This window comes from Eucyclogobius newberryi, unplaced genomic scaffold, assembly GCF_026437365.1.
Source record: "Eucyclogobius newberryi isolate DKJ021-1_F unplaced genomic scaffold, fEucNew1.0.hap1 SCAF_82, whole genome shotgun sequence".
NCBI lineage: Eukaryota > Metazoa > Chordata > Actinopteri > Gobiiformes > Gobiidae > Eucyclogobius > Eucyclogobius newberryi.
Window position 1 is genome coordinate 117319 of NW_027316523.1, and position 27835 is coordinate 145153.

General features: G+C 48.0%; 1 protein-coding gene across 1 annotated transcript in view; it reads right to left on the reverse strand.

Annotated features, from left to right (window-relative positions):
• atp10a (ATPase phospholipid transporting 10A) overlaps window positions 1–27835 on the reverse strand; it is a 77356-nt gene that overhangs the window by 43491 nt on the left and 6030 nt on the right. The window contains exons 2-6 of the mRNA XM_072437714.1: window positions 24773–24977; window positions 13837–13922; window positions 6419–6525; window positions 6200–6331; window positions 5232–5362 (exon numbers count right to left, since the gene is read on the reverse strand). Of these exons, the coding sequence (XP_072293815.1) occupies window positions 5232–5362; window positions 6200–6331; window positions 6419–6525; window positions 13837–13922; window positions 24773–24977 (661 nt within the window). The remainder of the gene's footprint in view (window positions 1–5231; window positions 5363–6199; window positions 6332–6418; window positions 6526–13836; window positions 13923–24772; window positions 24978–27835) is intronic.

The following is a 27835-nucleotide window of genomic DNA, read 5'->3' on the forward strand; positions in this document are numbered from 1 at the left end:
ACCTAGAGATCACTTTTGGGGCAAAATTAGAGCTGGCATTTCCGAACAAGACCGAACGCAGCGGCCAATCAGACGTCCGCTTTCATTGAAATTAGATCACAGACACCGCTCGGCCAATGAGAAGCGAGAAGACTGCGAAGTGGGCATGTCTGTCAAAACCAAACTTAAGCGATGAAAATGCCTTGAATATGGCCAAATTACTAGTTCAATCTTTTCGTTTTTTTTCGAGAAATTTAGATACAGGGGCACGGGGGCCCCCTCCTAATTCAAACCCCGGGCCCGCTGGCGATTTGACTTCTTACGGGCTCCGGGCCCCCGTCTATTTCGCGGCCTGTGTATCATGACATTCAAGAATTGCAATGCATTGTGGTTACACCCCTATTAAAGGTGGTATGGACGATTTTTTTTCAGCCAATTTTTTTATCATATTTCCTCGTGGCGTGGATAAATCATTAGTCCTATCGCTCACCTGCAGCCGCGTCAGGATCGTCCCCACGTTTCCGCGTGCCTAAGCGCATGGATCTATAATAATATAGTTCCCTCAGTGTACGGGGCAAAATGAAGATGGAGAAAGACGAGCAATGCAATGCGCTCCGTTGCGCTAATAAACAAACGCACGTGTGTGTTGTATCAGTCTGCACGGGGAGTGCGCATGCGCACTTCCGCCTGCGTTCTCAAATCGCCGAAAAATCGTCCATACCGCCTTTAAAACATGTATTACAAAAATCAATGTAAAAAATCTCAAGTATGAATAAAATGTCGACATAAGACACACATAATTCAATTACATTACTAGTTTAACTACCTGTGTGCGTGATAGAAATGAAATAATAAAAACATTGGAAAGGGCTACAAAAGGAAGAGCATAAAAACTCAAAATGAATAGTCAAATCTATTACAAAACAAACTGTAAATGTGATGATGATGACGATGTGTAACATTCAGTGGATTTTAAGGGTTCCATGAATGCAACTTTCCAATAAGAAAATGATAAAATATATGGATTTGACCACGTCTCTGTTTATATGGAGCGAAGGAGAATTTCCATGAAACATTTAAGAGTTCTGGAGAAATGACTCATAGCTTTTGAGGGCAGACTCCAGCCGTGTGCTGGACGATCCTGGTGCATAGTGTATTTACTGAGAGCGGATAGGGTCAATGCTGCTGTTTGTATAAGACCAATGTCGCCAGTCCATAACCTGCTTTATTTCGGGGCATTCACTCCATTCTCTGACATGGGACAAGGTGACACTGCATCTGACACGGTTAAGCCCAAAGCCATAATCAATAACAGTGAGGCCCATTTCACAACTTTAGATTTGTGCACACTGCGATGTAAACTGGTTTAGTAGAAAATAGCAAGAAGGAGAGAAGAGAAAAGAGAGGAAAAGCATTGACCATTTAGCTGGTAAAGACCAGAGCACTTTATATTTAACATTAAGGCTGTCACTGATGATTATTTTAGTAGTCGGCTAATTGGTGAATCTTTTTTAAAATAGTAGACTTGTAGAGAAGTCAATATTATTAGGTTAATCCATAATAGTGATTATTCAGGCCACAATATAACAGTATGAACCAACAAATAATAATTGTGACAATTTAAGAAGCAAAGTTACGTATTTTTAGTTCAATTTAGAGTCCAGAAAATAGACCTAAATGTAAATAACTTTATGTGGCTGTTTAACCAGTTCCCATTCACCTGTGGCCGGCGCGCATTTTCCATATCTCAAAAGTTCTCTTACATCATCACTTTTATTTCCGTGGTCAATACCAGCAAGTTATACATCATTTTAAAGATTATTTTCTCAACAAAACAAATGTCATTGATTTACATTGAATACTATGCCCCAATAAGCAATTGCCAATAGTTTGTGAGAAAGTCTCAACTTTTATAAACTCATGTCCTGTTTGCTGTTTATGATGAAGGAAACGGCTTTAATTTCCGATTTCGAGATTTTGTCAAGTAAACAAAGTTTTCTTCTCTGACGATATTCAGGATGAAGGCTCGTCCATAACAAATGACCTGTTTGACTTATAAGATGGTGTTTGGCATCGATCTTTTCTTCAGACTGTTACCTACAGAATGAGACCATCCACTGTCCACGGGTTTGTTTTTTACAGCCTCCGGGGAAAAAAAAATGCACCGCTTCCGACGTTTTTAGCCACATAGCTCATGCTAACTGAGACGTATCAGACTTTGATTGACATATTATTCTAGCCAATAAGAATAGCTTTAGAATGCGGAGCGGGACTAAGGGTTTATTCACACAGAATCCTCTGTATTCTCGTGCCTAAGGCTGTCAGAGCCTAGATTTTACGGCATTTGGCGACTAGATTTTACTCATCACGTTTTCTGATTTTATTAGCCTTTTGGACGCGCATTTTGTTAGATATATGTATTATTATACCGATACAAAAATAAAATAAATATATTGTATCTTTTTTTTCACCTCTATATGGGAAATTCATGGGTAAACTCATATTTACACATTTTCACATACATTGCTTTTAGCAGTTATAATAGGCATTAGTGGCCTACAAAACATCAAATGTATGTTTTATGATCATAGAGGAGCTAAAATTGTAATAAAACAGTTTGGCACAGTTGGCATTATTTGGATCACTTGTTCCGAATATGCTTTTTGATACAAAAAGGTCAAAGCACAAAAATGCCTGTTCCTAGAGATCTGAAACTTTACACAGTTGTTGTCATGACAACATCATGTGCAGTGAACAGCATAAACACACAATGAAGTATGTCATGCGCAGGACCATTACAAATTGACAATATTCAGGCGAGACTAAAAAAAATATGTTTTGTTCATGTTTGGGCTTCTGTAGTGTAAGTTCTGAAGCCCTGACAGTGTGACATCTGCACATCTGCAGAAACTAGAAGGCCTAAGCTTTCTAATGATGCATCACACTCACATGTGGAACGTAACATCCTCTTTTAATAAGCAATGACATTTGGGTCCAACCATTGTGCACAGGGCCAAATAGGTGGATGGTAACAGGTTAATAAAGCTGGTCACAAAAATGAATAGGAATAGTATGTGTTAGACAATGGGAATGAAAGAAAGTAAAGATTTCCGTTATTTGGTCACATTTTCTCGAAAAATCCTTACGTCATGATATTTTTTCTCACAATAATTGTAACACTATAACTTTATATTGTGACATCCCTATTGACTAGTGAAACAATTATTTTGTACATCAAGACCATAAAACTCCGACTACAAGTCCACCGAAGGGTTCAAAGCGCGATGTGGCTATAGATTTTTACATGCTAACAACCACTAGGGGCGCTCTAGCAGGAAGCACAAGAGTCCGATACACTGAAGTAGAAGACTTCAGTGGGAGCACAGGAGCACAAGAGCAGAGACGGATGTGGGGGAAGGCAGCCACAGGTAAATCAGCTCACACAGAGTAATCATGGACAGAAGGGACAGCTCAGACGTGTTCTCTGTGTGTTAAGCTTCAAAATGCTCCGACTCATATTCATGGAGAAACTAGTCTAATGAAGAACTGAATTTACACAAAGATACACGTGGAATGCAGACATGTGATACGGCGGTCAGCATTTTATAAACCGCCACATTAAAAAAATACTCGTAATTTAGTTGGTGTGGCTTATATTATGGTGCACTCAATAGTCTGAATTTGACGGTACATTTTAAACCAAATAACTGTTGTGATCACATGCAATGGTATTCATTTATTTTTATCTTTATTATTTTTCCCCTCCATCCCTTGTTGGGAAATGGGAGATTTTGTCTATAGGAGTTTTTGTTTATAAGAGTTCTTCTCAAACTTCCTATAAGTGATCTGTTCTTTTCCTCTGTATCTTCCTGCGTTGCATCAATGAAATTTCCCCATGTGGGACAATAAAGGAATATCTTATCTTATCTTAAATAAAGGTTGAAGTATGGTGAAAGAAAGCTTCTAGAAAGAGACTATTTACAAAATTAAAGCCGCAGTAGCGGTGATGATGGCTCTCGCCTTCCCGCGCAACCGCCTTCCCGCGCGACCGCCTTCCCGCGCGACCATGTTTTCTGCTGCGTTTTGCGGCATACCAAACGAAGCTCAGTAATTCACCGTTGATGATTGCGTAGTTTGCGATTCAAAAAGTAGTTTGACCTGACAAATTGCAAGATTGTGCTAAACACAGACCTGAGCAGGGAGAAAACGAGAGCGCCTCGGTGACCCGTGACTTTTCATTGATGTTCAGGGCAGAAAGAATAAAGTCTAAAGAATAAAGTCAAAAGAATTAAGTCTAAAGAATAATAATTCTAATGCGGCCCGAGAGGAAATGTCCCATCAAAATAAAAGAGGAAGTGAACCCTGACCCTAACCCTGACCCTTAACCCTGACCCTAACCCTTAACCCTAACCTTGACCCTGACCCTAACCCTAACCTTGACCCTAACCCTGACCCTTAACCCTGACCCTAACCCTTAACATGACCCTAATCCTTAACCTGACCCTAACCTTAACCCGGCACAAAATAACATGGCAGTTTTGGCCGCGTGCCGCAGCTCTGTAGACACTCCCAATAAAGTTAATTATTGATGAAAACGCTTGAGAGTCTGTATAGTCTGGACAACAACTATTAGAATATGACACGAGATTATTTTTTAATCGCCAACTAGTCACGATTAGTCAGACTTACTTATGTAACGTTGCGAGATATTACCAGTGCCTTGGCAGCGCTCTATCCTGTCAGAGATCGTTCCAACTTCTCTCATTTTGTACATTTTTTTTTTTTTTAAACAGAGCCTTTAAAAAGTATAGCACCCCCTTTCTATGGATTGAAAATAATGCAGTCAAATCATGAATGACCTTTAGTCTCTGTGTCCTGAACCTGAACAAAACATCAGCCAAAAATCTGCCCAATCGTCTTCTTCTGGTCATAGTTTCTCACATAAAATCTCTGGCCCAGTATTTTATAATCTGACAATTCCAAGCCTGAAGCAGCAATCAATAACTGTCACGTGGTTCTATTTCACAATTTCTATACGAAATATTTTTGAAGAATATTTCTGATCGTAAGTCCTGTGCAGTACGAATGCATCGCGGGTTTGAAAAGATACACATCTAGAGGTCGAACTCACCCTTGGGCCGGCGATAATCTTAAACACAACACAGCACCATAAAACATCTACCACTGTTTTATAACCCCATTCATTTTAGTCAGCGCTGCTTTGCTTGTGGACGCTTTCTTTTTTTTTGTACCTGAAAGACGATGATCAGGGTGAGGAAGAGATAGATGGCGGACATGATGGGCGATAAGTCGGTTCCCTCTGGACTCAAGACGTCAAATACTGGTCTCTTATCGCCGTACTGAAACATCCACAGCCCGTGACCTGCCATGAACACACCACAAGGTCAGCACATATAAACACACTGCAGCTCGCCACATGAAATAAATAAGGTACTTTTAATTTAGCTATGATTCACAAAAAGGTCAAGGTGGGTAGTATTCGGGTTATGAGAGAGAGAGCGAGAGAGTAAAACTATGTAAACAATAAGTCGATGGTGCCGACCGACATTCTTATGAGTTGTATTTTATATGAAGAGCAGCAGAAAGGAGAAGACAGGGAGTGAGGTAGAAAACTATATCATCTGGTTTCTTATTGGAACACTCTTGCACAACAGGGCAGAAGTATGACACTAGACTGTCTCTCTTTGAGGTGATTTTTAATAGTTTTAAATATACATGATATACTCAATATTGTAATTTTACATATATTCAAAACAATAATTGTAATACATTTTTGATATATACACCTCCCAGCTCTAGATCAAACATGGACTAGTTTTGAGAGCTCACAAAACGCCCTCTGTAGTCGATTCAGAGTCTTTTGTTTAGTCGACTACAGACCAAGAGATCACTCTCTCAAACCTCTCAACATTTAAAACATTTTGAGATTGTGTATAGAACGTGTGGGCCAGTTTCTCCCTGGGAAGACTAAGACTGTACAACAGTTTACTTTATGTATTACTTGAGAAATATAAATGTATTAAGTTTTTCTATCTATTTATGTCCATATTTATGCCTCTTCTCTCCTGTTCTTTGTCAGTAGAAACACAAGAAAAGATATACATCTGTTCATTATAACCAGCCAGCAAAGAACAAAAATAAATGAAAGAATGAAAAATTGTGATACGTCTTCAAAAAGTTCCATGTTCCAGGTTCTTACCCACAGCAGCGAAGAGGCACATGACGAGGAGGATGATGACGCACCAGAACACGTCCACATTCATCTGTCGTTCCAGTTTGCTGCGCTTGTACCGCGGCCCGTTGTTGTTCAGCATGGCTTTGGTCTCGTGCCCTGGACACTCACACAGGATAAGTTCAGAGTGCACACTAAAGATTGAATATTAGACATTAGTAACATGTGTGTTGTAGCTGGTGGGACCTGCGTAAATGACGATCCCCACGGCCTCCTCAGTGTTTCGGATGGTGCAGCCTCTCAGCAGCAGATTGTCTTTGTAAAGTGCATCTCTTCTCCCGTTCCGGTGGATTCTGTCAGGGAGAGAATATTAAATAAATAAATATTTCATAAAGCTATATGTGTTTCAGGACAATCAATAAAGGGATTTTGTTGTAAGACCTCAAACCTGGGACCTTCTTGCAGTGAGGCAAGTGCTAACCACTATAGCAGAATGGTTATTTGGCAAGGTAAAACATGTCTAATAAGCCATTAGCTACTGTTATATCAAAATACCAACAACATATTTAAAGTGGGTTAGCCGAGCGGCACGCACCGCCACGAGCCGCACGTGGCTCCGCTTCTCCTCCGCTGCACCGGCGTTTCCACGCCCGAATACCGGCTCCGCGCTCCCGCACCCGCCGCCCCGGAGGTCTGTACCTGGGCGAAGGTGTGGCCCCAGCCCGCCACAGGAGCAGACACGGAGAGCGGGGCACCGGCTCCACCCGGAGAAAAGCAGCCCCATACAACCAAGGTACAGCCCCGTTTCTCTGCTTTCCCCGCTCCACAGACGGGGGCGATCTGGTCACAAAACTGGACTCAAATGCGTCTTGATTGGGCTAGAGCAACGCCGGCGTCTGGTATGTGGACTGCCGCTTCTGTCCCAACGTCTTTGTTTTGTTAGTCGTTTCCATTGTTTTGTTTTGTTCCCGCGTCTCTGTGTTGTCTTCTGTCTACATCCCTGTTCCTTAACTTCATCGGACATTACTGCACCGTCCATCGCTCATCTCCTCCCTCACTCCTGGACTATCTACTGCCCTAGCCGCCAGCTAACAGCTGGCTTAACACCTGCTGAGGTCCGTCATGGTATCGCGGGGCCTCCCTGCCGTGCAGACAAGGTCTGGGGCAACCAACGCCACTCACTCCACCAGCTTCAACACCCGGTCCACTGCTGCTTTTTCACAACTCTCTGCCCACCAGCTTCTAGTTAACCAGCTTCTAGCCACCGCCAACATTCTAACTGGATTACTCTCATCTGCTGCTACGTTCCATCTCCTCCTCGGACTATCACTCCCGCGCCTCCAGGCCACCGCTCCACCAACTTCTCGCCTACTCACCTACACCGCTGCTGACCTTCACCTCCTCAACCATAACCACCGTCTCCCAGCTGCTGCTGCCTCTGCAGCTAGCTCAGCTGGGATCCTTCGCCGGCCCCGCTACATCCACCGGGGCTCTGGTCTCTCCCATAACCAACACTCCAACGACGGCTCACCTATCCCCTCACTCTGGACTAGTTTTCGCCCCCCTGTCACCCCCACCTGCCGCACTGCCAACCTCAGCAACCTCCGCCCCCCCCACCCCTGCGCCCCCATCCATCTCCGCGCCCCCATCCATCTCCACGCCCCCATCCATCTCCACGCCCCCATCCATCTCCCTTGCACTGCTGAACTGCCGCTCCCTCTCCAACAAATCACCTGTTATATCTGAACTGCTACTGGACAATAACATTGATCTGCTTCTCCTCTGTGAAACATGGCAACAGCCCCTGGACTTCTATGCTCTCAACCAAGCCACTCCCTCCAACTACACTTACACTGCCAAACCCCGCCTCTCTGGGCGTGGGGGAGGTCTTGCTGTTATTCATAAAAAATCTACATCCATCACTGAACTGAACCTCAACCTTCCATCCATCTCATCATTTGAATACCTCGCCTTCTCCCTCCCCAACTCTATCACCGCTATCCTGATCTATCGTCCCCCAAAGCCCCACCCCTCTTTCCTCACTGAATTGTCTGAACTCCTCACCATCGCATCCTCTCTCTCTGCCCGCCTCCTACTCACTGGTGACTTCAACATCCACATTGACTGCCCCAACGCCCCACTGACATCCGACTTCCTCTCTCTCCTGGACTGCTTCCATCTCACCCAACACATTGACTTCCCCACCCATACCAAAGGCCACACTCTGGACTTAGTCTGTTCCTCTCTCCTATCCATATCTAAGCCCCACCCCCTCCCCTTCCCACTCTCTGATCATCTCTGCATCCTTTTCTCCGCCCCCCTACCCTCGCCCCACAACCCCAAAAAACGCACCATCACCTACCGCAATATCAAGTCAGTCAACCCCCTCACGCTCTCCCAGCTCATATCCTCTGCTTTCCCCCCTGACCCCCCCCCCCTCTTCCCCCGACGACTATGCTGTCATGCTCAACACTACCCTCTCCGACTCCCTTGACTCCCTAGCCCCCTGGAAAACCTCCGCCGTCTCATACATCAACCCCGCCCCCTGGTACACCCCTGAACTCCGCACCATGAAGCAGACTGGCCGCCGACTCCAACGACTCCTCAAAAGAACCCGCCTCACCGTCCACGCCGAAGCCTTCAAATTACACATCTCCTCCTACCGTGACGCTCTCCAAGCCGCCAAATCTGCCCACCTCTCCACCCTCATCAACAGCTCCCACCGGAGCCCTCGCACCCTGTTCTCCACCGTCAACAAGCTGCTCCAGCCACCGGACATCACTCCACCCTCCTCCCCTGACCTCTGCAACTCTTTCCTCCTTGCCTTCAATGACAAAATTTCCAAAATCAACAGCTCCATGACTGCCGTCTCCATTAACTCCATCACCACCCCCACCCCTGCCCCCCCCCCCCCCCCCCGTCTCCCTGACCACCCACCCTTCCCTCCCCTCACCACCTTCTCCTCTGTTAACTCCTCTCATATCATAGACCTCATCACCGCTTCCAAAACCACCACCTGCTCTCTCGACCCCCTCCCAACGACTCTAACCAAGGCCTGCCTCCCTGCTCTCATCCCCCATCTCACCGTCCTCTTCAACCAGTCTTTATCCCTCGGCCATGTTCCTTCATCTACAAACTGGCCTCCATCACCCCCATCCTCAAAAAAACCACCCTAGACTCCGCCAACCTCTCCAACTACCGCCCCATCTCCAACCTGCCGTTCCTCTCAAAAACGCTGGAACGCATCGTCGCCGCCCAACTTCACACCCACCTCCAGTCAAACAACCTCTATGAACCCCTCCAATCTGGCTTCCGCCCACTTCACAGCACTGAAACAGCCCTGGTCAAAGTACTCAACGATCTCCTCACCTCTGCAGACTCCGGGGCCCTCAACATCCTGTTACTACTAGACCTCAGCGCAGCCTTTGACACTATAAACCATTCCATCCTCCTACAAAGGCTGCGCCAACTGGGTGTTGAGGGCTCTGCACTTGACTGGCTCACATCCTACCTCACCAACAGGCAAGAGTTCATTTCCCTCTCCGGTCACTCATCCACCCTCTCCCCAGTAACGCAGGGGGTCCCCCAGGGCTCAGTCCTCGGCCCCCTCCTCTTCATCTGCTACATCTTCCCCCTTGGTCACATCCTCCGCCAACTCAACCTGGACTTTCACTGCTACGCTGACGACACCCAGATATACCTCACCACCAAATCCACCCAAAACCCTCCCCTCAGCCAGATTGAAACCTGCATCTCTACAATAAAATCATGGCTCACTCTCAACTTCCTCAAACTGAACAGTGACAAAACAGAGCTCCTCCTCATTGGCACCAAATCCACTCTCAATAAAACTGGTCCCTTTTCACTCACCATCGACACCTCGACCATCACCCCCTCTACCCTGGTACGCAATCTCGGTGTCATCATGGACCCCACCCTCTCCTTCACTCCCCATGTCAGCCACATCACCCTGACTGCACCAACATCCCGACTCAAAACTTTTGGCGACAGAGCATTCTCCCGAACAGCACCCTGGAACTCCCTCCCCCAACCTGTCCGCCACTCTCCCTCACTCACAACATTCAAATCCCGCCTAAAAACATACCTCTTCACCCAAGCCTATGACCTCCCCTACCCCTAGCCTCCTCTACCCCATTGCCTACTCTTCTACCCCCTGTTACATCCCCATCTTTTTCTCTCTACTTCTTCTGTCTTGTTCATTTTATCTGTATATCAATGTGTTCTGTACGTGTTGTCCCCCCCTGTCTGTAAATACCCCCCCCCTTTTTTATATATGTTCAGCGTCTTTGGGTCACTGAAAAGCGCTATATAAATAAAAGTTATTATTATTATTATTATTAGCCCTGACCCTAACCCTAAACCCATCTACAGTCATTCACCAAGTAAATATTTTCCATCTGCAGTAAAATACAGTATTGCGAGTGAGCTGTAATCTACTTTTCCATCATTTTCAAAAGCAAATTGTGTTGCTTTGACATTTGAGTTAAATAATATCACAAGTTTTGCCACTGTAATCTAATATGACACAATGTTGACAACAAAATTTTGTAACAACCATTTCAAAGCAGTGGGAGAGGGTTAGGTACAGGACATCATTTGGCACAGAAAATGTCAGAAACAAGTCCATATATCTGAAAATGCTGAGGCAGGAACAAAGTCTGAGAATCACTCTCAAGCAAAAGCCCAAATACTACATCAGTTCCTCCTCTGGGCAAGTCTATTGATCCCAGTGTAAAGCCTCATGCAGAGCCGCGTTATCAGCACAAACAGCACAAGCTCTGACCACTGCTGCCTCCTCACTGACCACACGTCGCAATCAGAGCACTCATTTAGGGAACGCCGATATGGGCCATACCAGCGGGTTAGGGTTAGTGGCATGTGCACGGGGGAGTGGCATGAGCACACTGTGAGGAACAATATTCATTTCACTAAAAGTGCATTGAGTGTAGTAAATCAAGTTAGTGTTTAATGACAAGAGCAATATTTCTTAGCGCTTGAAGAGGAGAAATCACGATGAAAGATTAAGGTAAAGGTGTGCAATAATCAGATTTTAATCTAATAAAGATCCAGTCGCTTAAAAACGCCAATGATAAGCACAAGACTTTTTAATTAAGATATCAAACAAACATGTCTTTTGAAACCGTTTTAGACGCTGGCCTCACCTTACTCACCTACATTTAGTTAACTTATATCTAATATAATATATATATATTATATGATATATATATATATATATATATATATATATATATATATATATTATATATATATATATATATATATATATATATATATTGTGTAACTATATTCACATGATAATCATTGTTGTGGAGTCCAACCGACCAATGACACAGAATAGTTGCATCACTTTTCTTGGCTACTTGAAAAATATCAAAATATCAGTCAACAAACCAGAATGAAACTGACGTTCACCATGATCTGAATTTATTTGCTCTTTTCTCTTCTCACACAATGATCTGAATACATTTGCTCTTGTCTCTTCACACAGAGCCGCAGTGTCAGTCCCAGGTTGACAAACAGGAGCGTTCATCCCTTGGCCTCTGACAGCAGCAATGTCCGACACGTCACAAGACGAGTAGATTCATTACACTGACCCTGAGTCCCCAGCGCCTGCACTGCACTCACACACACGTCCAGATCGTGTGTCTTGTGGGGACAAAGCATGGTCTTTCATTTATTTTCTGGACCTAACTTTAATCAGGTGTTCTTGTTTTTCTGGCCTCAGTGTTGTGAACCGATTCCCGACTTTGAATTTGCTCTCTCCCCACTCCGAAAAGTATATTATGCTAAATTTACTATATTGAGCTTTCTAACCAAAGTCCTCTAACATGAGATGCTAAAGTAAAGGTAATCAAGCCATGTTTAAAGGCCAGTGACAATACTAATACATAATATCTGTCCCTTAAACCCCTTGTCACAATGATTACTGTTCTGTTCTGTTCTAACCCTACCAAACCAAACAACTGGACCAAAAACAAACTCACGGCTCACTGACTCTAGGGCGTATTGATAATATTTGGAGATTAGAGGCGTTCTCAGGCGACTGGGGGAGAGAGATTAGATCCTGTCGTTGGTTTTAATGTAATAAAACACAGGCAGCTCGAGTGCACCCTGGCAACAGAGAAACCCACAGCATCTGGTCCGGTCTGAAGCACAGAGGAGCGGTCAGAATCATGTGATGACACACACCCAGGGGACTGTATTCACCTCCACCTCACCTGTGTGTTAGACAAACTTTACAAGTCAACTCCAGGCTAAACAAATATGGTAAATGTATTCAATTACAACACAGACTTTAAGAGGTCAGATTCAGAAGCACTTCCACAGCACATGCGGCCGTAGGTTGTATGTTTTCTACAAAGAACGTTGTCTCTGTTGGGTTATTCTTTGCACAACTGAAACAAATGGTTAAGGTTTAGACAGTATACTGCCGTTCAGAGACGCCACTGGCCCAGAATGACAAACAATTCCGACAATATGCCCTAGGGCAGTTGTGGCTACGCACTGCAGACATAAGTAACTGCCAATGAGTAAAACTGAGGGCTGGAACTACCAGGCCCTTTGGCCACACCCTGCACAGCGCCGGCTGTCTGCAGTCTGTCATTATTAACAACAGCAATAATTAATAATGGCAACTTTTCTAAATGTAAAGTAAAATACATGACTCACACTGAATAGCCAAAGTGCAATAAGGTAAAGGTTAAACGGGACATGCTGAAATGTGGAGCCCCCGATAAGAGGCGGGATTGAAACCACATGCCACAAAGCCGAATCATATCCCGGCTTTGGAAAACTGTTTAAGACATAATTGTAAGTTGTGTCTCTTGTGGCTCATCAAACTGCATTTACAAAATAACTTGCATCCAAAGTACTGCTAATGTAAAGCAACTGTTAAAGGTCAAAGTGTAGCACATGCAACATATGATTATATATGTATTTCTTGTAGGTGCATGCACCTGAGCGTGCACGCTCAGGTGCATGCACGCACCTGAGCGTGCACGCTCACCTGCGCCTAAACACCTCCCGCCCTGCCTCAGCGGAAAACAATCAGCTGAGCTCAAGTACAAAATAACTACATGACATTAATTACGCTGCTGCGAGCCGGACGACTAAGGACTAGTGCGGACACCAGGAAAAACGGTTAAAGGATTATTACCCGGAGTTTGGAGCGGTGCTTCTTTGCCTCTGATTGGACAAACCGGACCCAGCGCCGCAGACCAGTGAGAGCGCTCCTTTTTTTTTTGTTTGGTTGCTCCGCTCGGACACGCGCACCGCGGCGCATGTCATTCGGCCTTTAACCTTTTTTGTGGGATTTAAGAACTGTTTTTTTGTTGGGAATAACGACATGAGTGGATATATTTTTTGACCTTTTGGCTTCGGGAACTTCGGGCACAGACTAAAGACTTAAAGGGGCTGTATACTAACTTTTTTGGATAATATTTTGTTATAATTTGAAGCGTCCCAATACAATTTGTTGTTGTTTAAAGCTGTGTCTCTTTAATTTCCTGTTTTAAAAGCACATCACAGCGGCAAGAGTATTTAAGTCATCATAACCCAATATTTATTTGTGATTGGTAATTTCCCTTTGGGAGTGTTACAAAAGGTCGAAGGTTGGTACTCACATGTAACCTCGGAATCTGCTCAAGTCGTTGTTGGGTTTTTCACATTCAATCACACTGTTGTACTTCAGAGGGTCAAAGTCACAATCCTGCAACAAAAACAAGTGAAGATCATCATCACACCCATCATCTTTTTTCGACGTGAGGATGAAAAAAGTTGCTTTATCTGATTTTTCCTTAAAATCTGAAGAAGTTCCTTTTAAACTGTTTGCAGAGCTCCAAAGGTATCGCTCACTCACCTAATGCATTCTGAGCATTCTAATTATTCACGGCAGTGAGTTTATAAGCGACATTCAGAGGCCAGAGCAGAGTTTACCTGCAGAGTATAAAAACCCTGGCTGTAACGATTAAGGAATCTCACGGTTTGGTTCGATTTCCAATTCAGGACCAACAATTTTTTCACGATTCTATCACGATTTTTTAAATAATAAACATTTTCATGTCAGTATTGGGGCCAAATACTGACGGCCGATTAGTCCTGCCACGTGTCAATCATAAAACGCACCTACCGCTCACCTGCAGCCGCGTGCGGCTCGTCCCACGTTTCCGCGTGTCTAAGCGCATTGATCTATCATAATATAGTTCCCTCAGTGTACGGGACAAAATGAAGACGGAGAAAGACAGTTGGCGTTGACTCAGAAGAGACGGAAATCTACGGGAGATAAGAGATGATGCGATCCATCGCGCTAATAAACAAACACACGTGTGTGCTGTATCAGTCCACACGGGGGAGTGGCATGTGCACGGGGGAGTGGCATGTGCACGGGGGAGTGGCATGTGCACGGGGGAGTGGCATGTGCACGGGGGAGTGGCATGTGCACGGGGGAGTGGCATGAGCACGGGGGAGTGGCATGTGCACGGGGGAGTGGCATGTGCACGGGGGAGTGGCATGTGCACGGGGGAGTGGCATGTGCACGGGGGAGTGGCATGTGCAGGGGGAGTGGCATGAGCACGGGGAGTGGCATGTGCACTTCCGCCTGAGTTCTCAAATCGCCGAAAAATCCTCCATTGCGCCTTTAATATAGGTGCTCTTATATTTGAGATAAATTCAGTCTACATCTTCTTGATATGAGGTGAACTGCTTGATGCATTTAGCCTGTGCTGATCATGTCTGTGCACACGCTCAGCCAGGAGCGCTCAGCAGGCTGTGAGGACGTATCTGTGAGGACGTATCTGTGAGGACGTATCTGTGAGGACGTATCTGTGAGGACGTATCTGTGAGGACGTATCTGTGAGGACGTATCTGTGAGGACGTATCTGTGAGGACGTATCTGTGAGGACGTATCTGTGAGGACCATGCATCGGGATTCTTAAATGTAATGATAGGTTTCACCCCTAATAATTAGACAGCACACTGCAGTCCCATTTTGCCCCAGAGCTGCTTTTACAACAGATGTTTGTTGTGCATTATCACATAAAAAACTCAGTATAATGAAACAGGAATGTGACTTTAAACATATCAACACATATATTGACAAAGAAATGCAAAACAATAAGCCAACAATAACCCTAACATCAGTTTGTTTCTTTTCCTAGCACATGATTGGCCAGGGTCTGTTACTTTAGGTCAGGGCTGGGAGATAATCACCAGGTCCTCTTCTCCTATTGTATAACTGCTGCATGAGTGATTGTCTTTCAGCTGCAACACAGTATTTAAATCCAACGGATGCAGTGAGTGGCTTCTCATTTCTGAAACAACCATGTGGAAAGACAAATCCTGTGGTCATGGAAAAGATGTCAGGGTGTTTGATGAGAAGGGTCAAATCACTGGCATCGAGCAGAGAAAACATCTAAAGAGAAGCAGAACCTAATCTACTACAGATCTGAACCCCAGAGAGTGTTTGGGGCAAGCTTTGTGCAGTGGTCACTCTCTCCATCATCAATATAAAGTAATGCAACACTGAAATAAAGATGAATATTTTAATATTGTAGAAGCTTATTGAAACTATGGCACTGTAATCAAAACTAAAAGGCACTCCACCAAATATTAGAGCGTGTGACTTTTTTTTCTGTGGCAACTGTTCTTTGGACAGTGTATGTCATCATAATGACTAGTTCAGCCAGTGCTTCTTCAGTATGTGGCCATACCTGGAGCTAAGCAGGACCAGGCCTGGTTAGTACTTGGATGGGAGACGCTGGGGGGTGCCACAGTGGGTTATCTAACCCTTACCCTAACCCAGGTGCCACAGTCCATCCATCCATCCATCTTCTGCCGCTTTATCCGGGGCCGGGTCGCGGGGGCAGCAGTCTGAGCAGGGACTCCCAGACTTCCTTCTCCCCAGACACTTCCTCTAACTCCTCCGGGGGGATCCCGAGGCGTTCCCAGGCCAGCCGAGAGACATAGTCTCTCCAGCGTGTCCTGGGTCTTCCCCGGGGCCACTTCCCGGTGGGACATGCCTGAAACACCTCCCGAGGGAGGCGCCCAGGAGGCATCCGGAACAGATGCCCGAGCCACCTCAGCTGCCTCCTCTCCACGTGGAGGAGCAGCGGCTCTACTCCGAGCTCCCCCCGTGTGGCCGAGCTCCTCACCTTATCTCTAAGGGAGCGCCCAGCCACACGGCGGAGGAAACTCATTTCGACCGCTTGTATCCGCGATCTTGTTCTTTCGGTCACTACCCAAAGCTCATGACCATAGGTGAGGGTAGGAACGTAGACCGACCGGTAAATAGAGAGCTTTGCCTTTCGGCTCAGCTCCCTCTTCACCACAACAGTCGATGCAGCGACTGCATCACTGCAGCCGCTGCACCGATCCGCCTGTCGATCTCACGCTCCATCCTTTCCTCACTCGTGAACAAGACCCCGAGATACTGGAACTCCTCCACTTGGGGCAAGGACTCCCCACCCACCTGGAGAGGGCAAGCCACCTTTTTCCGGTCGAGAACCATGGCCTCGGATTTGGAGCTGATTCTCATCCCAGCCGCTTCACACTCGGCTGCAAACCGTCCCAGTGCATGTTGCAGGTCCGGGTTTGATGGAGCCATCAGGACAACATCGTCTGCAAACAGCAGAGATGAGATCCTGTGGTCCCCAAACTGGACACCCTCCGACCCCTGACCACACCCTCCAACCCCTGACTGCGCCTAGAAATTCTGTCCATAAAAATTATGAACAGAACCGGTGACACAGGGCAGCCCTGGCGGAGTCCAACATTGCACTGGGAACAGGTCTGACTTACTGCCGGCAATGCGAACACAGCTCCTGCTCCGGTCATACAGGGACCGGACAGCCCTGAGCAAAGGGCCCCGGACCCCGTACTCCCGGAGCACCCCCCAAAGGACACCCCGAGGGACACGGTCGAAAGCCTTCTCCAGATCCACAAAGCACATGTGGACTGGTTGGGCAAACTCCCATGAACCCTCGAGCACCCGATGGAGGGTATAGAGCTGGTCCAGTGTTCCACGACCGGGACGAAAACCACTCTGCTCCTCCTGAATCCGAGGTTCGACTATCGGTCGGATTCTCCTCTCCAGTACCTTGGAATAGACCTTACCCGGGAGGCTGAGGAGTGTGATCCCTCTATAGTTGGAACACACCCTCCGGTCCCCCTTCTTGAACAGAGGGACCACCACCCCGGTCTGCCAGTCCAGAGGCACGGTCCCCGAACGCCACGCGATGTTGCAGAGACGTGTCAACCAAGACAGTCCTACAACATCCAGATACTTTAGGTACTCAGGGCGGATCTCATCCACCCCCGGAGCCACCGAGGAGTTTGCGAACAACCTCAGTGACTTCAGCTTGGGTGATGGATGAGCCAGCCTCCGAGTCCCCGGTCTCTACTTCCTCTTCGGAAGACGTGACTGAGGGATTAAGGAGATCCTCAAAGTATTCCTTCCACCGTTCGACGACATCCCCAGTCGAGGTCAGCAGGCCTCCACCCGCACCGTAAACGGTGTTGGTGAGACACTGCTTCCCCCTCCTGAGGCGCCGGACGGTTTGCCAGAATTTCTTTGGTGCCGACCGATATTCCTCCTCCATGGCCTCCCCGAACTCCTCCCAGGCCCGGGTTTTTGCCTCTGCGACAGCACGAGCTGCGGCTCGCTTGGCCTGCCGATACCCGTCGATGACCTCCTGAGACCTACAAGCCAGAGTGGCCTGATAGGCTTCCTTCTTCAGTCTGACGGCATCCCTTACTTCCGGTGTCCACCACCGGGTTCGGGGGTTGCCGCCGCGACAGGCACCGGAGACCTTGCGACCACAGCTCCGAGCAGCCGCATCAACAATGGAGGCGGAGAACATGGTCCACTCGGACTCAATGTCCCCAGCCTCCCCCGGGACATGGGAGAAGCTCTCCCGGAAGTGCGAGTTGAGTACACTACTGACAGAGGGCTCCAAAATACGTTCCCAACAGACCCTCACAATGCGCTTGGGTCTGCCAAGTCTGTCCGGCTTCCTCCTCCGCCAGCGGATCCAACTCACCACCAGGTGGTGATCGGTTGACAACTCTGCCCCTCTCTTCACCTGAGTATCCAAGAGACGCGGCCGGAGGTCTGATGACACGACAACAAAGTCGATCATTGACCTCCGGCCTAGGGTGTCCTGGTGCCATGTGCACTGATGGACACCCTTGTGCTTGAACATGGTGTTTGTTATGGACAATCCGTGGCTAGCACAGAAGTCCAATAACTGAACACCGCTCGGGTTCAGATCGGGGAAGCCGTTCTTCCCGATCACCCCTCTCCAGGTGTCACTGTCATTGCCCACGTGGCGTTGAAGTCCCACAGTAGAACAACGGAGTCCCCGGTCGGTGCACTGTCCAGTACCCCTCCCAAGGACTCCAAGAAGGCCGGGTACTCTGCACTGCTGTTCGGCCCGTAGGCCGCTACAACATTGAGAGACCTGTCCCCCACCCGAAGGCGGAGGGACGCGACCCTCTCGTTCACCGGGGTAAACTCCAACACGTGGCGGCTGAGCTGAGGGGCTATCAGCAAGCTCACACCAGCCCGCCGCCTCTCCCCGCGGGCAACACCAGAGAAGTGGAGCGTCCAGCCCCTCTCGAGGAGATGGGTTCCAGAGCCCAAACTGTGCGTGGAGGTGAGGCCGACTATATCTAGTCGGTATCGCTCAACCTCCCGCACAAGCTCAGGCACTTTCCCTCCCAGCGAGGTGACATTCCATGTCCCCAGAGTTTGTCTCTGTGTCTGGAGATCTGGTCGCCGAGGCCCCTGCCGTCGACCGCCGCCCAGATCTCTCTGCACCGGCCCCTTATGGATCCTCCTGCGGGTGGTGGGCCCACAGGAGGGCGGCCCCACGTCGCTCTTTCGGGCTGTGCCCGGCCGGGCCCCGTGGGGTAAGACCCGGCCACCAGGCGCTCGCCATGGAGCACCCATCCCAGGCCTGGCTCCAGGATGGGGCCCCGGTGACGCGGATCCGGGCGACGTAAACTGCCTTGTTTGTGTTGTCATCATAGGGGGCTTCTGATAACCCTAACCCTAACCCAGGTGCCACAGTGGGTTATCTAACCCTAACCCTAACCCAGGTGCCACAGTGGGTTATCTAACCCTAACCCTAACCCAGGTGCCACAGTGGGTTATCTAACCCTAACCCTAACCCAGGTGCCACAGTGGGTTAGCTAACCCTAACCCAGGTGCCACAGTGGGTTATCTAACCCTAACCCAGGTGCCACAGTGGGTTAGCGAGCCGCACGCACCACGAGCGAGCGGCACCGCTTCTCCTCCGCTGCACCGGCGTTTCCGTGTCCGATCACCGGCTCCACCACGAGCCGCACGCACCACCACGAGCCGCACGCACCACGAGCGAGCGGCACCGCTTCTCCTCCGCTGCACCGGCGTTTCCATGTCCGATCACCGGCTCCACCACGAGCGGCACGCACCACCACGAGCCGCACGCGGCTCCGCTTCTCCTCCGCTGCACCAGCGTTTCCACGCCCGAACACCGGCTCCGCGCTCCCGCACCCGCCGCCCCGGAGGTCTGTACCTGGGCGAAGGTGTGGCCCCAGCCTGCCACAGGAGCAGACACGGAGAGCGGGGCACCGGCTCCACCCGGAGAAAAGCAGCCCCATACAACCAAGGTACAGCCCCGTTTCTCTGCTTTCCCCCGCTCCACAGACGGGGGCGATCTGGTCACAAAACTGGACTCAAATGCGTCTTGATTGGGCTAGAGCAACGCCGGCGTCTGGTATGTGGACTGCCGCTTCTGTCCCAACGTCTTTGTTTTGTTAGTCGTTTCCATTGTTTTGTTTTGTTCCCGCGTCTCTGTGTTGTCTTCTGTCTACATCCCTGTTCCTTAACTTCATCGGACATTACTGCACCGTCCATCGCTCATCTCCTCCCTCACTCCTGGACTATCTACTGCCCTAGCCGCCAGCTAACAGCTGGCTTAACACCTGCTGAGGTCCGTCATGGTATCGCGGGGCCTCCCTGCCGTGCAGACAAGGTCTGGGGCAACCAACGCCACTCACTCCACCAGCTTCAACACCCGGTCCACTGCTGCTTTTTCACAACTCTCTGCCCACCAGCTTCTAGTTAACCAACTTCTAGCCACCGCCAACATACTAACTGGATTACTCTCATCTGCTGCTACGTTCCATCTCCTCCTCGGACTATCACTCCCGCGCCTCCAGGCCACCGCTCCACCAACTTCTCGCCTACTCACCTACACCGCTGCTGACCTTCACCTCCTCAACCATAACCACCGTCTCCCAGCTGCTGCTGCCTCTGCAGCTAGCTCAGCTGGGATCCTTCGCCGGCCCCGCTACATCCACCGGGGCTCTGGTCTCTCCCATAACCAACACTCCAACGACAGCTCACCTATCCCCTCACTCTGGACTAGTTTTCGCCCCCCCGTCATCCCCACCTGCCGCACTGCCAACCTTTGCAACCTCCGCCCCCCCACCCCTGCGCCCCCATCCATCTCCACGCCCCCATCCATCTCCCTTGCACTGCTGAACTGCCGCTCCCTCTCCAACAAATCACCTGTTATATCTGAACTGCTACTGGACAATAACATTGATCTGCTTCTCCTCTGTGAAACATGGCAACAGCCCCTGGACTTCTATGCTCTCAACCAAGCCACTCCCTCCAACTACACTTACACTGCCAAACCCCGCCTCTCTGGGCGTGGGGGAGGTCTTGCTGTTATTCATAAAAAATCTACATCCATCACTGAACTGAACCTCAACCTTCCATCCATCTCATCATTTGAATACCTCGCCTTCTCCCTCCCCAACTCTATCACCGCTATCCTGATCTATCGTCCCCCAAAGCCCCACCCCTCTTTCCTCACTGAATTGTCTGAACTCCTCACCATGGCATCCTCTCTCTCTGCCCGCCTCCTACTCACTGGTGACTTCAACATCCACATTGACTGCCCCAACGCCCCACTGACATCCGACTTCCTCTCTCTCCTGGACTGCTTCCATCTCACCCAACACATTGACTTCCCCACCCATACCAAAGGCCACACTCTGGACTTAGTCTGTTCCTCTCTCCTATCCATATCTAAGCCCCACCCCCTCCCCTTCCCACTCTCTGATCATCTCTGCATCCTTTTCTCCGCCCCCCTACCCTCGCCCCACAACCCCAAAAAACGCACCATCACCTACCGCAATATCAAGTCAGTCAACCCCCTCACGCTCTCCCAGCTCATATCCTCTGCTTTCCCCCCTGACTCCCCCCCCTCTTCCCCCGACGACTATGCTGTCATGCTCAACACCACCCTCTCCGACTCCCTTGACTCCCTAGCCCCCTGGAAAACCTCCTCCGTCTCATACATCAACCCCGCCCTCTGGTACACCCCTGAACTCCGCACCATGAAGCAGACTGGCCTCCAACTCAAACGACTCCTCAAAAGAACCCGCCTCACCGTCCACGCCGAAGCTTTCAAATTACACATCTCCTCCTACCGTGACGCTCTCCAAGCCGCCAAATCTGCCCACCTCTCCACCCTCATCAACAGCTCCCACCAGAGCCCTCGCACCCTGTTCTCCACCGTCAACAAGCTGCTCCAGCCACCGGACATCACTCCACCCTCCTCCCCTGACCTCTGCAACTCTTTCCTCCTTGCCTTCAATGACAAAATTTCCAAAAATCAACAGCTCCATGACTGCCGTCTCCATTAACTCCATCACCACCCCCACCCCTGCCCCCCCCCCTCTCCCTGACCACCCACCCTTCCCTCCCCTCACCACCTTCTCCTCTGTTAACTCCTCTCATATCATAGACCTCATCACCGCTTCCAAAACCACCACCTGCTCTCTCGACCCCCTCCCAACGACTCTAACCAAGGCTTGCCTCCCTGCTCTCATCCCCCATCTCACCACCCTCTTCAACCAGTCTTTATCCCTCGGCCATGTTCCTTCCATCTACAAACTGGCCTCCATCACCCCATCCTCAAAAAACCCACCCTAGACTCCGCCAACCTCTCCAACTACCGCCCCATCTCCAACCTGCCGTTCCTCTCAAAAACGCTGGAACGCATCGTCGCCGCCCAACTTCACACCCACCTCCAGTCAAACAACCTCTATGAACCCCTCCAATCTGGCTTACGCCCACTTCACAGCACTGAAACAGCCCTGGTCAAAGTACTCAACGATCTCCTCACCTCTGCAGACTCCGGGGCCCTCAACATCCTGTTACTACTAGACCTCAGCGCAGCCTTTGACACTATAAACCATTCCATCCTCCTACAAAGGCTGCGCCAACTGGGTGTTGAGGGCTCTGCACTTGACTGGCTCACATCCTACCTCACCAACAGGCAAGAGTTCATTTCCCTCTCCGGTCACTCATCCACCCTCTCCCCAGTAACGCAGGGGGTCCCCCAGGGCTCAGTCCTCGGCCCCCTCCTCTTCATCTGCTACATCTTCCCCCTTGGTCACATCCTCCCCCAACTCAACCTGGACTTTCACTGCTACGCTGACGACACCCAGATATACCTCACCACCAAATCCACCCAAAACCCTCCCCTCAGCCACATCCAAACCTGCATCTCTACAATAAAATCATGGCTCACTCTCAACTTCCTCAAACTGAACAGTGACAAAACAGAGCTCCTCCTCATTGGCACCAAATCCACTCTCAATAAAACTGGTCCCTTTTCACTCAGCATCGACACCTCGACCATCACCCCCTCTACCCTGGTACGCAATCTCGGTGTCATCATGGACCCCACCCTCTCCTTCACTCCCCATGTCAGCCACATCGTCAAGACCTCATACTTCCACCTCCGCCGCATCGCCAAAATCCGACACTGCCTCACCCTCCCCGCTGCTGAATCCCTCATCCATGCCTTCATCTCCTCCCGCCTCGACTACTGCAACTCCCTCCTCACTGGCATCTCCTCCCATTCCCTCCATAGACTCCAAATGGTCCAAAACTCCGCTGCCCGCCTCCTCACCCACACCCGCCTCCTCACCCACACCCGCCTCCTCACCCACACCCGCCTCCTAACCCACACCCGCCTCCTCACCCACACCCGCCTCCTCACCCACACCCGCCTCCTCACCCACACCCGCCTCCTCACCCACACCCGGTCCCGTGATCACATCACTCCCGTTCTCCGCTCTCTCCACTGGCTCCCCATCAAGCAGCGCATAAACTTTAAAATACTCCTCCTCACCTTCAAAGCTCTTCACCACCTTGCCCCCCCCTACCTGTCTGACCTCCTCATCCCCCACCGCCCCACCCGAGCGCTCCGATCCTCCTCCTCTCTCACCCTGACTGCACCAACATCCCGACTCAAAACTTTTGGCGACAGAGCATTCTCCCGAACAGCACCCTGGAACTCCCTCCCCCAACCTGTCCGCCACTCTCCCTCACTCACAACATTCAAATCCCGCCTAAAAACATACCTCTTCACCCAAGCCTATGACCTCCCCTACCCCTAGCCTCCTCTACCCCATTGCCTACTCTTCTACCCCCTGTTACATCCCCATCTTTTTCTCTCTACTTCTTCTGTCTTGTTCATTTTATCTGTATATCAATGTGTTCTGTACGTGTTGTCCCCCCTGTCTGTAAATACCCCCCCTTTTTTATTATGTTCAGCGTCTTTGGGTCACTGAAAAGCGCTATATAAATAAAAGTTATTATTATTATTATTAGCTAACCCTAACTCTAACCCAGGTGCCACAGTGGGTTATCTAACCCTAACCCTAACCCAGGTGCCACAGTGGGTTATCTAACCCTAACCCTAACCCAGGTGCCACAGTGGGTTAGCTAACCCTAACCCTAACCCAGGTGCCACAGTGGGTTAGCTAACCCTAACCCTAACCCAGGTGCCACAGTGGGTTAGCTAACCCTAACCCTAACCCAGGTGCCACAGTGGGTTAGCTAACCCTAACCCAGGTGCCACAGTGGGTTAGCTAACCCTAACCCTAACCCAGGTGCCACAGTGGGTTAGCTAACCCTAACCCAGGTGCCACAGTGGGTTAGCTAACCCTAACCCAGGTGCCACAGTGGGTTAGCTAACCCTAACCCTAACCCAGGTGCCACAGTGGGTTAGCTAACCCTAACCCTAACCCAGGTGCCACAGTGGGTTAGCTAACCCTAACCCAGGTGCCACAGTGGGTTAGCTAACCCTAACCCTAACCCAGGTGCCACAGTGGGTTAGCTAACCCTAACCCAGGTGCCACAGTGGGTTAGCTAACCCTAACCCAGGTGCCACAGTGGGTTAGCTAACCCTAACCCAGGTGCCAGAGTGGGTTATCTAACCCTAACCCAGGTGCCACAGTGGGTTAGCTAACCCTAACCCTAACCCAGGTGCCAAGGCAGGCTCTTGTGCTAATTGTCTGTGTCTTTGACTCCTTCTGGTGGGTTTGTGAGTGAATAATGCAAAGTAAAACACTTTGGTCATGAAAGGCACTATACAGTATAAATCCAATGCATTATTATTATTATCATCATAATGGCCGACACTGGACTGGGATAGTGTACAGTTAAGTCAACACAGCAGGCATTATACAGTTCACCTCATATACTCCTCTCACCAGTTCGTAGAAGCTGCGGACAACCTGCCGCTGCTTCAGGTTGGTCTCTCCGTCGAGCGTGGCTGTCTCGATGTGGCACAGTCGATCCGGGTCAGAGGAGCTGAGCAGCAGGACGTCAGCAGGCAGGATCTCGTTACATCTCAGTCTGACAAAGTCACCCACTCGCAGCTCCTTCCAGTAGATCTCCAAGTACCGCCCCTCTGTCCTGCGTCAGCAGCAGGGTGGTACAGTTATGGCACCACACATAAAGGTATAACAAGATATCCACTACTCCCAAAACATGTGAACTTTTGGGAGCAAATCACCACCTGACAATCATCTGTATTTTAAGAGGCCAATGGTTTAATATTAAAAAAATCAAATAGATCATAAATGCAGCATGGCTAATAATCACACTGAAGTGCAAGTCCAAAAGACACAAACAACACTGGGTGTCTAACTCAAATAGACCACAAAATCAACTCAGCTTCCATATGAAAATGCTTTTTCATACTTTACCCAAAGCTAAAGAGAAAATTTCCATTGTCAACAAATTGCATTAGATCAATTGACTTGATGCAGTTTGTGATGTTGATATTTTTAGCTGCGCTATGCTAATGGTAACCAGAGTTCATCTCTCAACAGTTTTGATATTCTTAGCTGCAAATCAGTTGAATAATACATAAGTCCAAGCTGGAAACAACAGGCAAAGATGTGAAAGGAAAAACACTGGCTTATTTATTCATTATGACTTCCCTTGACATAAATGACTCGTATTGGAGCGTTTGATGGAGCACTTTCCCTAAAGATTGTCATTCAAAGGCGGCGCAGTCAGTGAGAAAAATGCTTTGTTGTCTGTAAATGTTATGAGAATATTACAGTTGAAGACTAGAGTATAGGAGAAGATAAAGGTGAGAGCAGTTTGTGTCACTGGTCCGTTCTGTATGCTAATGGGGAGATGGTAATTCACTTTGTAGGCAGCACGCTCTCTACTTCAGAAATAACAGCAAGACAACAGAGTACAAAATATGGCAAGCAAAAGACAACAAGAACAATTTAGTTGCAGTTAAAGTGTCATAAATAATACTCTTAATATACCTCCTCACGTGTGTTTTATACATCTTCAAAATTGACATTGAAACTACGCAACATGATCGGAGATACTTATCATTACATTCAATACAACACAATGTGACCATTGAAGACAACCAGCAAGCTTCAGAACAGAAGAATTGTAACAAAACTTCTGTTCTGAATTATTTGAATGTTCTGAATTAAAAATGTAAGTCCTTATACACAGCTATGGAAAAGTGTGTAGAGATGCTCAGCATCTTTGTCACTTGGCAGGGCCCGAACGGCATTAAAACTGTGCTGACACTTTTAAACCATGTTCCTACTCCTAAGGCCAAATGAAGAGTTACAAAAATAACATTTCTGAATCACCAAGAACTAAGAGGCAAAAAGAAGGCGACAGGAAGCAGAAGATGCTTAAAGTGACAAAAGGAAGAGCCAGGAGTGAAGATTGTAGACATGAGTGTAGATGCCATTTACACCTTAAAAAGACAAAGTTTAAATTTCTATTATATTTGACATCACACTAGTATTGCCGCTAAAATAAAAAATTCAAATAATTACGTAAATAATTGCAGCCTGTGATTTGCTAGTTAGAACAATTCAATTTGAGATTTCATTTTATTTTTTTTAATCTTAGAAATTTTCTGGATATTGAAAGCGTTAGAAAACAAACTGGAATATTTCAGTAGAAGAATGTAGAGTGAACATGATCAGGAAATTGTGGCAATGTTTATGAAAGGAAGTTCTCCCTAAAGGTGACAAGTGTGAGCCGAGTGTGGCGGATGAATGAGGAGATAATGGCTGCTCCAGAGGGCTCCAGAGGGCCCCATAGACTGGGACCAGCACTAGCTCTGAACTGTGTGAAAATGATGTTTATTTAGAAAACACAGAGGGAGGGTCCAGCTCCACGCCTGGACACAAGCTGTTTAATGTGACTGTGTGTTTGTGTGGCGTGTACCCAACCACTGCACCACAGTCACTCACTTTGAACCTATACATATGATTCTATAGATTCAATTCAACTGAGGATTCACTTTTGGTCTCAAAGATTTGCTCAATAGGCTGCATATTTAAATCAATTTGAAGCCAAGAGCCACATTGGGTCATTCAGATTGGTGTATTCAACACAACTTTAACAGAGCATAAGTAGCTTTAAATAATCATTTTAGGTCTGTCCCACAATGCAATGTTAGTTACTAAGCTTATGATCTTAGAATTACTTCAATTAGCTGTAAAGGCCTCCAGCAGAACATTAGTCAGAGGGCCGCATTTGGCCCCCGGGCCATAGTTTAGACACCCCTGGTCTAGACTGTAGGGCTTTAGTCAACTAAAGAAATTCTTGATTTACAATAGATATGCTCTGTGCATTGATTAGTCGCGTTCAAAGCAAAACATCTACAACGAAACAAAAGCGACTCTACAGCCCCACTAGATTTGTTTGGTTTTGTCAAATATGAAAAAAGGCTTAAATAGAAGCCAATACGGTCCGTGATCCAGCGCACTGAGTCAAATAGTGGAAGAAGAACCAACAGACGAGGAGACTTCGCTGAATCAGAGTCAAACGAGACTAAAAAGAAGATGAGATTAGAGATATTAGAGATATTAGAGATATTAGAGAGAGATAGATAGATATATCTAGATCTATATATATAGAGAGAGAGATAATATCATATGACACTTAGATTAGTTCAAAGACAAAGCTGTCACAAAGCCTTTCTGAAGAACAGTTGAAAACACAAGACTAACACAGAGTATATTATCAGGTACTATTGGTTTGCAATATTAACAAGTTCAATGCAATACTAATTGATATCACTGCATACACAGAGGATTTTTCATTCAGAGCTGGCAATTATAGCCTGGACGAAAGCTATAGCCATATCATATCAGTACCTAAAGTATTTCTACCAACAAGCCATTGAAAGAGAGAATATTGATACACAACTATTCTCAAAAAATGACCTTTCAAAATAGATGATTCTATTCGTTTCTCTTCACACATTTACGTGT